The 15,582-nt window shown below is 64.2% G+C and overlaps 2 protein-coding genes across 2 annotated transcripts; one reads left to right on the forward strand and one right to left on the reverse strand.

Moving 5' to 3' along the window:
• Positions 1-998: 998 nt before the first annotated feature.
• On the forward strand, positions 999-4,650 carry MSLN (mesothelin). Its single transcript, XM_061400665.1, has 10 exons — positions 999-1,242; positions 1,762-1,805; positions 1,913-2,012; positions 2,602-2,780; positions 2,871-3,026; positions 3,205-3,347; positions 3,442-3,569; positions 3,885-3,979; positions 4,191-4,377; positions 4,453-4,650. Exons 1-10 carry the CDS (start codon positions 1,158-1,160, stop codon positions 4,545-4,547), a joined length of 1,212 nt encoding a protein of 403 aa, XP_061256649.1. The 5' UTR covers positions 999-1,157; the 3' UTR covers positions 4,548-4,650.
• Positions 4,651-4,919: 269 nt separating this feature from the next.
• LOC133237973 (mesothelin-like protein) lies at positions 4,920-13,789 on the reverse strand. Its single transcript, XM_061400501.1, has 20 exons — positions 13,743-13,789; positions 13,500-13,602; positions 13,277-13,408; positions 12,895-13,017; positions 12,429-12,514; positions 11,396-11,451; positions 10,805-10,909; positions 10,228-10,348; positions 9,594-9,701; positions 9,349-9,475; positions 9,086-9,276; positions 8,726-8,816; positions 8,372-8,513; positions 7,823-8,010; positions 7,591-7,746; positions 7,387-7,514; positions 6,398-6,528; positions 6,221-6,315; positions 5,762-6,017; positions 4,920-5,338 (listed from the first exon to the last, which is right to left on the reverse strand). The coding sequence occupies exons 1-20, from the start codon at positions 13,787-13,789 to the stop codon at positions 5,094-5,096; spliced, it is 2,631 nt and encodes an 876-aa protein (XP_061256485.1). The 3' UTR covers positions 4,920-5,093.
• Positions 13,790-15,582: the final 1,793 nt, after the last annotated feature.

Consider the following 15,582-nt stretch of genomic DNA (forward strand, 5'->3'; position numbering starts at 1 on the left):
CTCATTGCCTGAGGCTGGGTTTGGGGGCTCAGGGGAGACAGTGGGGGGACACAGAGCTCCTGAAAGGCCTCACCCACCCCTGGGGCAAGGCCCCACTCAACTGCCTATTTTCTGGTCTGGGGGCCTGGTGGGGGTGGGGGGCCCCCTGGGCTTTTGCTGTTCCCCAGGACGTTCCCTGCAGGCTGGGCTCGTTGCCCTGCTGAAAGGGGGTGCTGAAGCACAGAAGCGTGCCCCCATTTCTGGGCCGGGGTGGGCCCGACACAGGCCTGGGCAGAGGTTTGGGGGAGGGGGGTGTTCCATTCCACCTGGCCCTGATGGCCCCCCTCCAGGCCTCTCTGGGAGATGCGTGTGGACAGCAGTTTGGTCTGCTTCTGACCCCCACCTATTCTGGGACAATATTCTCCAGAGATCCACTCCCCACCCACCTCCTGCCCACACTGGTCCAGAGGCCCCAATCCCATTCCAGAGAGCACAGGAGGGTCCCCCCAGAATGTCCGGCTGCCCCGACCCACGGGGCTGACTGGCAGGAAGGGCTGTCACCTTCAGTTGTGTTTTGGCTGTATCACATGGCACGCGTGACCTCAGTTCCCCGACCAGGGGCTGAAGCTGGGCCACAGCAGTGAAAGCCTGGGGTCCTGACCCCTAGGCCCCGCGGAACTCCCTTTGGCGCTTCCCAGGCCTCTGCTTTCGGGGGGAGCTCAGGAGGGAACCCGGTGGGCCCTGCCAGCCTGGTGCCCCAGCAGGCCCTGGGTTTGCACAAAGCCCGGGGGAGATGACCATGTTGTGGGGTAGGGTGGGGGTCCGCTCAGCTCCCCAGTGTTGAGTGGGGAACTGAGGTCAGCCAGAGCCAGCAGCGGCCCTGCCTCCTCACAGGAGACTACTGCCCTGCCCCCGCCCTGCCCTGCGGGGGCGAGAGGCCTGTGCCAGCTGGGGCCCTCACGGCTGGGGGCCGGGCTGACTCACCCTGACCCCGAAGGAGGGGCCGGCTTCCCAGATGGGCGGGGCCAGGGCCGGCTGGTGCCGGGGGCCTGCCGCACAGACGCCCTGGAGGCTTGTGCAGGTCTGAGCCCTCCAGCCCTGGTGCCCCTTTAGCACGGGCTTGGGGCCGTGTCGCAACAGGGGCACACAGTGTGGGGGACATCAGAGCGCCACAGACCATGGCCTTGCAGACCGCTCCGCCCCGCCTGGGGTCCTGGGGGACCCCCGCCCATGGCAGCCTCCTGCTCCTGCTTCTCTGCCTTGGTGAGCACTGAGGGTGGGTAGCTGGATGCTGGACTGCGGAGAGCCGCAGGGGTCCGCAGGGGGCCGGGGCCTCAGGAAAGGCTCTGCTGGCTCTGCGGGTGCTCCCCCACTGTGGGCGGGGCCCCCCACCCGGGGCCCCCCACCCTGTCCGGTGCCCCTGAATTCGGAGACCCGTGTCCTGAATGTCAGCAGGTGCGAGTTGCAGGCAGGCGGCTGGCCTCATCTCTGCCCCGAGAGGGACTGTGTCTGGCAGCCCTGCTGGACTCCCTGCCCTGCGGGGCTGGAGGCCGAAGCAGGGTAGTGATGGGGGCACAGGCCAAACTGAGGGTGCCCGCAGCACAGGCGTCTGCCTACGCTGAGCAGCGGGGCCCCAGGAGGAGGATGGGGAGGCCTGTGCTCCTTCGTGGGGTGTCGTGGGCTGTGACACCAGGGGCTGGCCGGGAGGGACCACTGTGGCCCCCTTCCTCCCAGGGTGGAGCCCCCGGCCACCCCTCAAGCCTGGTGTCCCCTTCCCTGCAGGTTGGGTTCTACCTTCCAGGGCCCAGGCTGCAGACGTGGGACTGGTAAGGACCCTCTGGGGAGTCAGAGGAACGTTTTCTGGCCCTGGTTGGGCGGGTTCCTCGGACCCCAGGACACTCCCTGCTCAGTCCCAGCCCTGCTCTGTTCTCAGGCTCTCCTGAGCTCAAGTTTGCAGCGCACATCCCGGGACCTGTCCTGGCAGCAGCCTGAGCTGACCGTCCTCCTCCCGAGGGCCCGGCGGGGCACAGAGAGTGAGCATGCAGCCCAGCCCCATCGGTGTCAGGAGGCGGGGGTTGGGGGCTAGCACCGTGAGGTCTCCTCTACCTTACCTGCGGCCCTTCCTGGCCACTGAGCTCCTTCAATCATGATAACGCGGGAGAGTGAATAGAATCGCGCCATTTGATGATGAGTAAATGGAGACCCAGGCTTCCCTGATAGCGCAGTTGGTAAAGAATCCACCTGCAACTCAGGAGACCCTGGTTCTATTCCTGAGTCAGGAAGATCCACTGGAGAAGGGATAGGCTACCCACTCCAGTATTCTTGGGCTTCCCTGGTGGCTCAGCTGGTAAAGAATCTGCCTGCGATGTGGAAGACTTGGGTTCGATCCCTGGGTTGGGAAGATTCCCTAGAGAAGGGAAAGGCTACCCACTCCAGTCTTCTGGCCTGGAGAATTCCACGGACTGATGAGTTGCACACATCTAAGCGACTTTCACTTTTCAAACCGAGGCCCAGAGAGTCGTGTGTTGCTCAGGGTCTCAGCGAAGGGAGACCCTGCGGGAGGAGGAGGAGGAGGCTGACGGGAGAAGCCCAGCACCCTTCACCCCCTGGCTGTCCCTGCAGAGAAGGCCTGCCCCCCAGGGCGGGAGGCCCAAGTGGTGGATGAGAACCTCTTCTTCTATGAGGAGTGGGAGCTGGAGGCCTGTGTGGACGGGGCCCTGCTGGCCACGCAGATGAGACAAGTGAACCTGATTCCCTTCACCTACCAGCAGCTGCACATTTTCAAGCGCAAACTGGATGAGGTAGTTCAGGGCTCAGCCCGCCTGCCACAGCTCGGCCATCCCCGCTGCCCCAGTCATGGCGGCGGCCCTCACAGTCCCTTCCCCTGGAAGTTCTACCCGCAGGGGTACCCCCAGTCCCTGATCGAGCGCCTGAGTTACTTCTTCCTTTACGTCACCCCTGAGGACATCCACAAGTGGAATGTGACTTCCCTGGACACCGTGAAATCTCTGCTCAAAGTCAGCCAAGGGCGTGGTGTGGATGCTCAGGTGAGAGCTGTGGGGGTGGGAGGGGGCAGACATCGGCTGTGAGGCTGTGCAGGCCCAGTGAGGGGGGTGCTCAGTGTGAGATGGCACAGGCCTGGGGGTGGCACAGGGCGTGAGGTGGTCAAGGCCCAGGGCATATATCTCTCCCTGCCCCAAGCCACTGAGTGGCCTTCTCCCACAGGTGGCTGCCCTGATTGCCCGCTATGTAGGGGGAGGAGGCCAGCTGGATAAGGCCGCCCTGGACACCCTGGCCACCTTCCGCCCTGCCTACCTGTGCTTCCTCCGCCCTGAGCAGCTGGACTCCGTACAGCTCAGCGTGCTTTGGTGAGTCCTGGGGTCTGTCGGGGGTGGTGGGAGTGCTGTGCTCCGAGCTCGCTGTGCTCCGAGCTCGCTGCCCGGCCCCATGCCACCTCCCCAGGATGACCACACCCCAGGACCTGGACGCGTGCAGCCCACCGCAGATGGCTGTCCTCTACCACAAGGCCCACATGGCCTTCCAGAACGTCAGCGGGTCTGAATACTTCACAAGGATCAAGCCCTTCCTGGGTGAGCCCGGGAAGATACAGGGGAAATGATGCCTGAGGCTCCCCCGTCTTTGGGCAGTCCACTGGCGGCGTGACCAGTGTTCACAGTCTGTCCCTCCAAGTGTGTGTTGGCTGAGACCCTGTGAGTTCTGGGCACCTCCAACCTCTCCTTCAACCCAGAGGGTCAGGTGGTCAGCAGGCAAATCAGGGGCCCAGGAATTCCTTAGGAAAAGGGACTCTTGGTAAAAGAAGTGGCTTCTGGTAGCCTGCGGTCAGAGGGTGGGACTGGGGGCTGCTGCACGGTCTCACACTTGGGGGCTCCTCTCCCCGAGGGCAGGTGGGGCCTCCACGGAAGACCTGCGGGTTTTTACTTCGCAGAACATCAGTATAGACGCAGCGGCATTCAAGAAACTGACAACAGAGGCGGTGCTGGTAGGACGGCGGGGAAAGGCGGGGCCTCCCGTGAGCGGGGCCTCTAGGGGCGGGGTCTTGGGAGGGGCGGCCATCAAAGCCCCTTCCAGGGCCTACAGAGGCTAAGGCGGGGTCCGTGGGTGGGATGTTGGGGTGGTTTGGGCGCAGGAGAAGCCCGAAGCCTCTGGGAAAAGGCAGGATGACTCTGACCGCCACCTGCGGGCTCTGGCAGTCGCTAACCGTGGCCGAGGTGCAGAAACTTCTGGGCCCAAACCTGGTAGGCCTGAAGGCTGAGACAGGGAACATGTTCCTGCGGGACTGGATCTCCCGGCAGTCGCAGGAGGACCTGGACAGGCTGGGGCTGGGGCTCGTCGGCGGCGTCCCCAACGGCTACCTGGTCCTGGACCTCCGCGGACGAGGTGGGCTGGGGTGGCCGGCTGGGCGGTGTTGGGCAGAGTGAGGGGCAGGGGCTGAGGCGCCTCTTCTCTGTGCAGAGGCCTCCTCGGGAGGCCCCCACCGCCTCGGACAAGGGCCGGGACCCGTGCTCACTGTGACCGCAAGTCTGCTCCTGGTCTCGGTCCTGAGCTGAGCCTGCTGCTGTGGCCTGGCGACCAGCGCTGCATGGAGACCCCGCCGGGCTTGGACCCCAAGGGCTCTGGAGCTCAATAAAAGAACCCCACCCCCCTCTTGTAGAGGTGCCCCGTGGTGTTCTGAGGACTGAAGGGGAGCCCTGACGGCTGTGCCCCCTGCACAGGGCCGCCTGGGTTGCAGCCCCTCCCACGCGCACTTGGAAGCGCACTTCCTGGCGCTGTTTCCACGCAGGATCTCCCCCGAGTCCAGGCCAATGGTCCAGGTGGCTTCTGGTGACACAGCTGCCCCGGGAGATGGCCAGTTGGAGTGCTGATCCCAGCTGAGAGGGGCTCTGTCCCTCCTCAGGCCCAGATCAAAGGGACACAGGCAGGAAGATCACCTTGTCCTTTATTCAAGTCAGTTGGCCAAGTCAGTCCATGGAAGAAGCCTGAGCACAGGAGCAGCATCTCCCTCACTGGCTGGGGCCATGACCCCGGGCCCAGGCCCTCGCTCTAGCTCCAGGTCCTGGGAGCTGGGCGTAGGCAGGGACTGGCCCTGCAGGCCCCTAGGATGGGGGATGTGGCCAGGTCCCCTGGGACCTGCATCTTGGTCTAGGCAGGCGTCCAGCTCCACGTGCCAACCCCTGTTCTCCTGCATGTGGAGCTGGGGCAGTGCGGTCCTCCACCAAGCTGCAGATGCCCTGCAGGTGGTCCCAGCTGGGCCTTGGGGTGCCTCCATACAGCAGCCACAGGAGGCCTGCGGGCAGGGCCACAGCCAGTGGCAGGTACCCTAGGGGGGCTGGTGGGCTGCCTGCAGGTAGGACACAGAGGGAGCACCTTCAGCCCAGCTGGGAGCTCCCAGGCTGCCCTGCGTCCCAGGCTCAGGGCCCACAGTTCCCGCCGCCCCTGAAGGTGGGGAAGAGTGGTGAGGACCCCCAGGTTGGGCCGCTCTTCTGGGCCCCAACCGGGACCTCAGAGCTCCCCTATCCTCCACTTTCTGCTGCTCAGCAGGTTTGGGGAGGTGACTGTGTCTTCACTAACTCAGCAGGCAATGCAGAGCTAAGTCAGAGTCACCCATGTGTCACCCAAGGAGGCACATGGGAAGCGTCACCAGCAGAGAATGAGATTGGGCGAAAGAGAAGCCAGTAGTGCGTGTCAGGTTGGGGGGGCGGGGAAGGGCCCACATAGCAGAGGGGGGATGGCCCACCCCAGGGGGAGGGTGGGTGCAGGGTACCCGAGCTGGGGGCGGTGCTCCCAGGCCCTTCTGAGGTGGGGGCTTGATGGCGCGTCCAGAGGGTGGTGCTGGGCGTCCCAGTGGTCGAGTGGGCAGAGCTGGTGGGGCTGGTAGCGTCCGTGTCCAGGCCCAGCTCGCTCAGGGCTGACCGATTGAGGCTGCGGAGCCAGGAGCTGATGATGGGGTGGCTCCGAGCCTTCTGCAGGTCCCCCACGTTCGGACCCAGCAGCGTCGTCACGTTGCCCACGGTCAGGCTCTGCGGGAGGCAGTGAAGGGTGGAGGAGGGAAGGGGCGGGGTCAGCATTTGGCCGGGGGCGGGGGTGGTAAGACCCTGCGAAACACCTTGGAGAAGTGACCTGGGGCCCACACTGTCTGCACACCTGAGACTTTGGGGTGTTGGGGCCTGCAGACCGTAACCTAAGGCTCCCCGACTCCCCTTGACGGGCAGCCCCCACCCACCTGCAGCACTCGGGGGTTCAGGTTGGTGAAGGTGTCGATGTCCATGGAGACGTTAGCCTGGGCCAGGTGCCGCAGCTCCTCCACCGGGGCACCGCCTAGGGGCGGGGCAGGGGTGAGGGGCGGGGCCTCGAGGGGCGGGGCTCCGGGAGGAGGGCCCCACGCCCGCCCGGGTCTCACCGAGGTAGGGGCGCATGAAGCGGTAGTAGGTGTCCGAGGTGCTGGCGCTGGCGAAGGCCTCCCGGGCCTTGTCAAAGAGCACGTTCTTGCGGGTCTGAGGGCAGGAGGAGATGTCCAGGGCCCCGGCCAGCCTGCGGGAGGGGGCGCGGCTTGTGGGCAGGCCAGGGGCCCTCCACCTGGGGACACCGGCCCCGCCCTCTCACCCCGAACCGCGGCTTTCCCCTTGCCCTCGGTACTGGGCTCCGTAGTGTGGACGAGGTGCACCAAGAACCTCACAGTGTGATCTGATTTGGAGATAGGGTCTTCCCTGTTTGTACACGTAATCAGATTAAGATGTGGTCACCCTGACTTAGTTCTTCAGTCTCTGAGTCGTGTCGGGCTTTTGGCGACCCCATGGACTGCAGCACGCCAGGCTCCCCTGTCCTTCACCATCTCCCAGAGTTTGCTCAGACTCATGTCCATCAAGTCGGTGATGCCATCCAACCATCCATCCTCTGTCGTTCCCTTCCCCTGCCCTCAAACTTTCCCAGCATCAGGGTTTTTTCCAGTGAGTCGGCACACACTCACTTAAGGTGGGCCCTAAATTAATGGCTGGTGTCCGAAGAAGAAGGGAGTGTATGCACAGGGAGGCAGAGATGGGTGATGGGGCCCCCGAAGCTGGGAGAGGAGAAAGGAGCCTCCCCTTCAGGTCTCAGAGGGAGCACGGCCCTGCTGATGCCTGGATTTCAGATTTCTGGTCTCCAGACTATGAGAGCACACGATTCTGTTGCTTTCAGTCACTCTGCTTGTAAACCTTTGTCACTGCGGCCATGGGAAGCTGGTGACCTCGGAAGGCCTGGCCTGGGCCCCGACCTGGGCCTGCCTTGGCTGAAGAGTGGAGCTGGCTCCGAAGTTGGGGCTGGAACTCTGACGGGGGCTCACCAGAACTCTGAGGGAGGGGTTCACCGGAACTCAGAGCGGGGCTCACCGGAACTCTGAGGGGGGCTCACCGGAACTCTGAGGGCCGGATGTCCTGGATCTGCCGGGGGCTCATCCAGCAGAGGCGAGAGCCCCCGATGGCCACGAGCAGCGCACCAGTGACGGTGCCATTGTGGTCCAGGAACTTCTGCAGGATGGCCTGCAGGCAAGGTTGGGGTCAGCAAGGCCAGGGTCAGCGAGCGTCTCCTGCCCACCACACCCCAACCCACCCTCACCTCGGTCTGGTTCTCCAGGGCCCCGTCTGGAGCCAACAGGGTCACGACTGTGTCCTTGGACGTGATGTGCCACTGGCCGATTTCCGAGAGGGAGTAGAGGTAGAGCAGCGAGGGGATGAGCCGCAGCTGCTCCTCAGGGACTCCGCCCGGGTAGACCTGCAGGTGGGTGGCAGGTGGTGGTCAGGCCACACCGTGACCCCCTACCCCCTCCCACCACCAGGCCCTGGCACACCCTAGCTAGCTTAGCTTTCACGACTTGCTGGCACTCGGCAGGCAGCGGGTGCTGCAGCAGGGGGTCCAGGTTGGCCCTGAGCACACTGCTGCCCAGGCAGGACTCGAGCTGCCCGCAGTCGTAGCGCATCAGGAAGAGGTCATCGTGCAGGGTGGCCGCAGTGATGCTGCCATGGACGCAGGGTCTCCCTGTGGTACGGTGAGGTGCTGGTGTTTAGGACCTGGCTGGTCAGCCTCTGCCTGAGCTGACCACCACTGCTGACTTTGGGCCCCACCTGACTCCTAACCTTGACTCTTTCCAAGCTTGACTCCCAGCCAAAAACTTGGCCAAGACCAGGCTGAGTCAACCCTGACCTTGATCTCAATGCCCAAACCAGCCCCACCAGTTGGGGCTGACCACTCTGACCACTCCCCCCGGCCAGGACGCAGGCCCTGGCCAAGCTCAGGAGGTCCAGGCAGAGGGTGCCATGCCTCTGGGGCCCCCACTTCAGGATGAGAAACCCAAGCGGAGGGGAATGCAGCATCCCCAGGCCATGGTGGCCACACTGACCTGTGTCCCGCTTGGACGGTGAGGACACTGCCTTGGACTTGGCCTCGAGGAAGCTGGTGACAAAGCGCCTGGCATCACGCTGCCTGAGCTGCCCTTCCCGGCACGCGGCCACTATGCTGCGGAAGAAGTCCAGGCCCACGGCCTGGCGGGTGGGCCTGGAGAGTCCACACCCTGGGGAGGGCCACTTGTTCCCTTCTCCTTCCCCTCAGACAGAAACTCCATGACGAGGAATGACTGGGGACACCACTTGGGTATCAGAGTGGCTGCAGGCCGGCCCTCAGGGCTGGACAGGCTGGTGGAAGGTCGGCTGGATCCCCCTTCCCCCCCATCACTCCACCTGGGGCATTGACCTACCTCCTTCACCTGCATCCACAGCCCGGGGCTTATGTATGATGCCAGGCGTCCCAGAGCCCGCAGCCTCTCCAGGTTCCAGGAGCTGGGGGGCCTGGTGTGCAAAGGGGGCTCCGAGTCGGTTTCTGAGCAGCGCCGGGACCCATCAGGCCACTTGCCCTCCCCGAGTGCTGTTCCCAGGGCCTGCCCGGTGGACGCTCCCACCCCAGGTCTCTGGGTACCCCATGGGCTGCAGGGTCAGTGTGGGGCATGAGCTGGGTCAGACTTGGAGGTCAGTGGGGCTGTGAACATCAACCCCCAGGCTGCCTCTTCTCTCGTCTGCAGGAGGGGAGGCCTAGGCAGAAGGGAGGGGCCCCCACCCACCCGAGGACGGTCCTGCCACTGGCCAGCAGCCTGTTGAGGGCAGCCTGCTGGGCAGCTGTGAGCCGGGGACAATGCTGCAGATTCTGCAGCACATGGGGGTCTGCTGCCACGATGCTGGAAGCGTCCATGTCACACACCAGGACCCCGAGGAGCAGCAGGTCGGAGGCGCTGAGCCTTGGCTGGGGCCCTCCCTGTAGGATAGCAGGTCAGCATGAGCCTGGTCCCACAGCCCATCACCCGGCCAGCAAGCCCACGGCGCCTACCAAGCAGAGCAGGGCCCTGTGCCGCAGGGCGGTCCTCTGGTCGGGCAGATTGGCCAGCAACTCTGTGTCTCCCTGGGCGGCGCGGCGGATGAAGGCCCGGCAGTCCGCTTCCTTCACCTGCGTCAGGCTGCGGAAAGGTTGGGGGGCCGCTGGGAGGGCCGACGGGGGGCCTCTGAGTGACGGAGGTGCCCCCGGGAGCGTGCTCAGCCCGCACGGCCAGGTGCTGGGTGGGGAAGGGCACTCACTTATAGAAGAGCAGCAGGTCGGGGGGGTGGAGCTCGAAGTCGCCCTGGAGGCCTTGTCGGGCGGCCAGGTTGGCCAGGCAGCTGAGCTGGGCAGGGCGGACAGCACATCACTCGCTGCATGGCCTGGGCTCTCCTGGGCCCTCCGCTCTGACTGGGACCTCCCTGGAGCCCCCACCCACCTCTCAGTTCTGTCCCGTGTCCACCAACCCCTCCTGCCTGGCAGCTCTCTGTCACTTGACTTCCTGTCCACCTCTTCCTGCATCCACCTCCAGGTGAGAACAGGACAGGGAACACCAGCCCCAGAGCCCCTCCCCTCCGGTGTCGGGCCCCACCGTGGTGGCTCACTAAGGGTCCACTTACCCAATCCACCCCCTGCTGGACATCTTGTCCCGTTCCCCTCAGGTCATGTCAAATGTATTACTGATTTTACATTAATTTTATAATAAGACTGTCGGTACAGTGGCCCTCGCGCTCCAGGAGAACTACCCTGCGTCCTGACCCCGATCCTGGCCTTGTGCCGCCCGGGGCCCCCTGCTAGGGGCGCCTCCTTCCTGCCTGTCCCTGGGGCCCTTCTCCAGGGAGTCCCCCCCCTGCCCTCGACCCCCAAGCTGTCTTGGTGGTGGCTGCCGCTGACCTGCCAGGCTCTGAGGAGGACGTGTTGCGTTGCCATCCTCCTGATGAGAGCTGCAAGTTGGTCGCGGGACAGCTGGCTTGCCGGCTGGCACCAGAAACCTTGCAGGAGGGAAGCGCTGGCACTGGGCAGAAAGGAGGCTGACAGTGAGGGGCAGAGGGAGTGGGGGCCCCAGACTGCAGTCTTCGGGATGGAGGTCAGACTCCTCAACTTGGGGTGAGGGTGAGAGATGCAAGAGGTGTGGACGTCCCCACTCCGTGGGCACCCTTGTGGTGCCAAGGCTCCAAGCCAAGACCAGGGCTTACAACGAGCCCCTGTCCAGAGACTTCTCTGGTGGTCCAGTGGCTAAGACTCCACACTCCCAATACAGGGGGCCTGGGTTCGATTCCTGGTGGGGCTAGGTCCCATATGCTGCAACTAAGGGTTTGTATGCCACAACTAAAGATCCCGTGTGTGCAGTGAAGACAATATTCTGCATGTTGCAAATGAAACCCGGCACAGCCAAATACATTTTTAAAAAATAATAAACATTAAAAAAAAAAGTGACCCCTGTCCAGACTCTGGGTCTGAGGCCGTGTACCAGGGGCCCAGTTCTGGGGCTTAGGGCTCCAAGGCCCCAAGATGGCTGAGGGTTTGGAGGGCACCTGCTGGGTGCCCACAGCCAGGCTGTCCTCATGGTGTGACTCTAAGAAGACCCATGCACCAGCGAGGGTCAGATCTCACAAGACCACACCCAGGGCCCGACTGGTCCAGCTGGGCCTGCAGCCCTGCCTGGTGGTTCAGTTGATTGGTCCGTTGATGGGGCAGACCAGTGACTTCCAGCCCCCACCAGGAGACCCCCTAGATGGGTCTCAGTCTTGGGGCCTGAGAGGGCAGCCAGGTTCAGGGTGGAGAGAACGAAACTGAGAGGCCTCAGGACAGGAAGTAACTGTCTCCAGGCCGCGGAGGGGGGCCTGTCCCAGCCGTGTGGGTGTGACTCCGGTGCAGGACCCCAGAGGCCCAGAGCTATCGCCAGCGAGTGACCTGGGCCACTGGGGCCAGGACTCTGTATTGGAGCCCTGCTCCGCCATGCCCGCACGTCGTGAGCAGACCCTGGAGGTCGTCCCTCCTCACTCCCACCCAGGGACTCTGCTGCAGGAAACCTGATTGTGGACGTGGAGCCTGCACTCACCTGGCCCACAGGTCAGCCCTGCTGGCATCCAGGCCTCCCTGGGAGGCGCCCTCGGCCTGGGGGTGAGAGCAGTGGGCAGTGAGTGACACCAGGAGGGCGAGGCCCGGGCTCACCAGGGCACCTGGAACAGAACAGGCCACGCACACGTGTGTGGGAGCGTCCTGTGTGGGTCCGCCAGGGCCCTGCATCCCGGGTGGGCTTGTGACTGCCCCTGATGCTGGGGAGCGCCACCTGGGGAGCTGGGCATCTATGCGCCCGCCTGGCCCCGAGCCTGCTGGGCACCTCTGACAGGCAGGCGTGTGTGGCAGTGTGTCTTCTGTCCGGTGCTGTACGCGTGTGCACCTCGTACCCGTGTGGTGGTGTAGCCACACATGTGGTGGGGTGTACATGTCTGTGGTGGCCTTCATGCCCACACAGTATATCTGTGTGGCTGCTGGTGAGGCAGTGTACACACATGTGTGATGGTGTGTATGTGCGTGTGTGATGATGTGTACACGGTTGTGACAGTGCTCATGCTCATGTGTGGCGGTGTGCACATACACACGTGGTGGTGTGCGTGCATGTGTGTGGTGGTGTGTACGCGTATATGTGACAATGTGTACACGTGTGTGTGACAGTGTGTATGCATGTGTGGGTGGCGGCATGTGACTGTGTCAGGAAGCACGCGCACACCTATGTGATGGCCTGCACACGGGCCCAGCAGTGTCCACATAAGTGCACCTTCTCCCTCCACCCCTACGGTTCTGCCCTCTTACTCTGAGCCCCAAGACCCCGAAGCAGGGGACAGGGGTCAGCACCCACCTCCTCCTGCTCCTCAAATGCTCAGTCTTTCCTGGCCATGGCCCCCTGTCCCTGCCTTGTCCCCACGGCCCAATGCCCCATCTGTGCCGTCCCCTTTGCTCCCCTGACCCCAGTGGTGGGCCCAGGCCAGGACCCCAGGTAGAGGCTCAGGAGGGGGAAGCGTGGTTCTGCCACCCCCTGGGAGCCAGCCATGGGCGCTGCCCTCCAAGAGGGGGAGGGAGAGTTGTCTCACCTGCTCTGGGGCCCATGGCTGTGTGGTGCCGACAGGTCGTCCTGGCAGGAAGGCAGTAGGGTCACAGGCAGTGGGTCCAGGTCAAGCTGGACAGGAGATGGAAGGTGGTGAGGCCGGGGGAGGGAGTTGCAGAGGGGAGGTCACCACCCAGGGTCACACGGGGCAGGGGACCTCGAATCTTGGGCTGCAGCCATGTCTCAGGCACAACCCACAAACAGTGAATCTCTGGAACAAAAGGGAGCAGTGGGGCTGTGGGGGAGCCAGGCCAGATTCTAGGGCTTTTCTTATTGCAGGTCAGACTCAGGGGACCCATGGGCTCGGCTGCCGTGTCTCCCATGAGCAAATCTCTCGACAGCTTTGGGGAGCGGGATGGGTGGTGGACCTCCAGGATCCAGTGAGTGCATGCAGCAGCTGGGAGAGGCCTGGTGGCCCCGACCTCCCCTGGTGCCACCCAGCTTCACCCCACACCCGGCGCCCAGGGAGCCCCCTTCCCCTCCCAGATCTTGGATGCCCAGTGTGACCTGGCCACGGGCACAACCCATGCTGCAGCCTGCTGGGCGCCCTGGCCGTGGTAGAGGCCAAAATAGGCCTGGGGTGGGGGCAGCGGCAGGGAGCCTCGTCCTCATTGCGAGTCCCCGGGCCATGGCCATGCGTGGACTGCTGGCTTGGGGTACCTGCGGGCCTCTGGGCTCTGCACAAAGAAGATGGGGAGGTAAGCACCCCACATGGGGCTTGATGGAGGCTCATAGGGGCTCAGCTACCTGCCCGGGGCTGCAAGGAGGTCCGATTCACAGCTGGGCCCCTGTGTGTCCGTTGGGTGGTGGCTCCGGCCCCTCCCTGCCCCTCACCTGAGCACTAAGAATGCCGTCTGTCCTGGAGGGAGGCTGCTTGGGGTCCAGACGGCAGATGTTGGACGCAGGGATGCTGTAGACTCCAGACACGGGGTCCAGCCCACTCGGGGTCAGCCCCTGCAACTGAGCCTTAGAGCACAGGGGTGGTGCAAGGTGGGAGCGCCCATGTCTCCGCTCACCTCCATGACCCGCTCAGCACCCTGCCCTGCCAGCCACCCACTCTGGCAGCGACGCCCTCCAGGCAGATGTGTAGAGGAGGGGGTGGGGCTATACCAGGTGACGCTGCCTTGTCAGCCCCTGGAGGCCCCAGGCACAGCGGGCACCTGCTCCCCAGCCCCACGGGAGCAGGAGGCTTAGCTCACGGTTGGCAGCGGTCCAGCACATATCCCTCCCCACTCAGGGGGGCCTGGCTCAGGCATGATCTTGCCCTGAGGGTCGCGTGTACACCTGTACGTGTGCGCACCTGCACTTGACGTGTGTGCTGGCATCCATGTATGAGCACACTTGCATGTCTACGCATCCCCAGGAGCACACACCCCTCCATGCATACATGTGCAGGAGGTGCGTGTGTGTCCCCAGCAGGGATCTCAGGCACACGTGGCCCCACTGTGGCATCTGGGTTGAGTGACATGTGTGGTGTGTTTCTATTCTGTGGGTATTGGAGCAGAGCTTCCCATGCGTGTCCACACGTGTGTGCGCTGTGGGACAAGGAGAGTGTGCAGGCAGCCTTGATGGGAGGACCATGCCGGTCACACATGCCTCGTGCCCAGCCTCTGGCTTTCACCACATCTGCCCCCTCCTGGCAGGGCCAGCTCACCCAGGGCCACATGCCCATCAAGCCAGCCACGTACAAGCCAAGGCGCTGACTCTGGGAGACTGAGGGTTGGAGGGACCAGCTGAGGGCCACTCCCTGACCCCTAGAAGGCCAGCCACAGCATCGACAGCTGGAGGGCACCCAGAGCCAGTGGAGACAGTCCCTCCCTCCTGAAAGCTGTCCAGTGAGTCCCTGTCCTGCTGGCCCAACAGTGACCCCTAGAGTCTGTAGAGGGTGGGGTTCAGGGGGTGGACCCCATGGGAGGTGGGGAGTCTCACTCTGGGCCCCAGCACTGACCCCCCGAGGCTGGCCAGTCAGTTCTCAAGCGCTCAGTCGTCACTTGGTGATGGGGTCTCCACCCACCCAAGAGCCCAGGCCGGGCGGAGGACACTCCCTACAGGTCAGTGAGTGCAGGAGGAAGACGCTCGCTACCCTATTTGGGCTCAGCCTCCAGGGCACCCCAGGCTCCGGGTGGACAGGTGAACACAGCAACAAGGCAAGTGCCGAGCTGTAGAAAGGCCCTCTGTCCCCAGCTTTGCCACGTACTGCTCATGGGCTCTGCCCCCACCAGCCCGTTTTACAGATGGGGAGACTGAGGCCTGACTGGCCAAGCAGGTAAGCGGGAGTGGGATTGGGCCCTACGGCCGGGTTGGGCTCCTGAGCTGCCAGCATCGTGCCCCTGGAGTGTGACCTCTGTGGGCTGCCCACAGTAGGCTGTGGGGGGCAGATCGGCAGGTGGACCCCATGTCTGGGCTCTGAGGCCTTAGCCCAGGCGCCAGTGGTGGGGGGCAGGCTACCCCTAGGGAGCAGGTCAAGATCTGGCCCTGGGGGCTCTCAGAGGGGATGGGGGGGCTCTCAAGGGAGAGAAGCCAGGCTATGGGGCATCCCCAGGGCAGCTGGCACCCACGGGCCCTGCCACCCTCCCACCTTGCCTTACTGCCCCTGTGGCCGCCTGTCTGTCCAGTCCAGCCCTCTTGCCATCTGTCTTGTCGCTTGCTCTGCAGGCTCAGCCCCTGGGCCCTGAGCAGGCTTGTGCTCTGCAGTGGGTCCTGTGTGCCCTTGGCTTTCCTCCAGGCCCTCCCCACCAGTAGGTCCCACCCTGCCGCCCAGCAGTCAGGGTTGGCCCCAGGCCCCAGCCTGGCTGACCTCCCAGGCCCCTCGGCACTAAGCAGGTCCTGAAATCTGGCACATGGCAGCGGTGGCTGTGTGTCCCCGTCCCTGTGGCAAGGTGGTGAGGGTGGGGTGGGGGCGGACTCCTGGCTCCGGAAGGGAGGGGGTGGGGTAGCCTTTGGCTCCCTGGCCTCACCAGCAGCTTCCTGGGACCCGAGGGTGGTGGACAGCGGTTCCGCTGGCCCGCTGGAGAAAAACGATTCTCTGTCCTGGCACGGGAAACGCCCTCATGAGTTCAGGACCTGTGCTCCAGGGAGACATAACAGGAGCCCCGCCTGGCCCACGGTGCCCAGTTGCTGGGGCACAAGGACAGAGACTT

This window comes from Bos javanicus, chromosome 25 (genome assembly GCF_032452875.1).
Source record: "Bos javanicus breed banteng chromosome 25, ARS-OSU_banteng_1.0, whole genome shotgun sequence".
Lineage (NCBI taxonomy): Eukaryota > Metazoa > Chordata > Mammalia > Artiodactyla > Bovidae > Bos > Bos javanicus.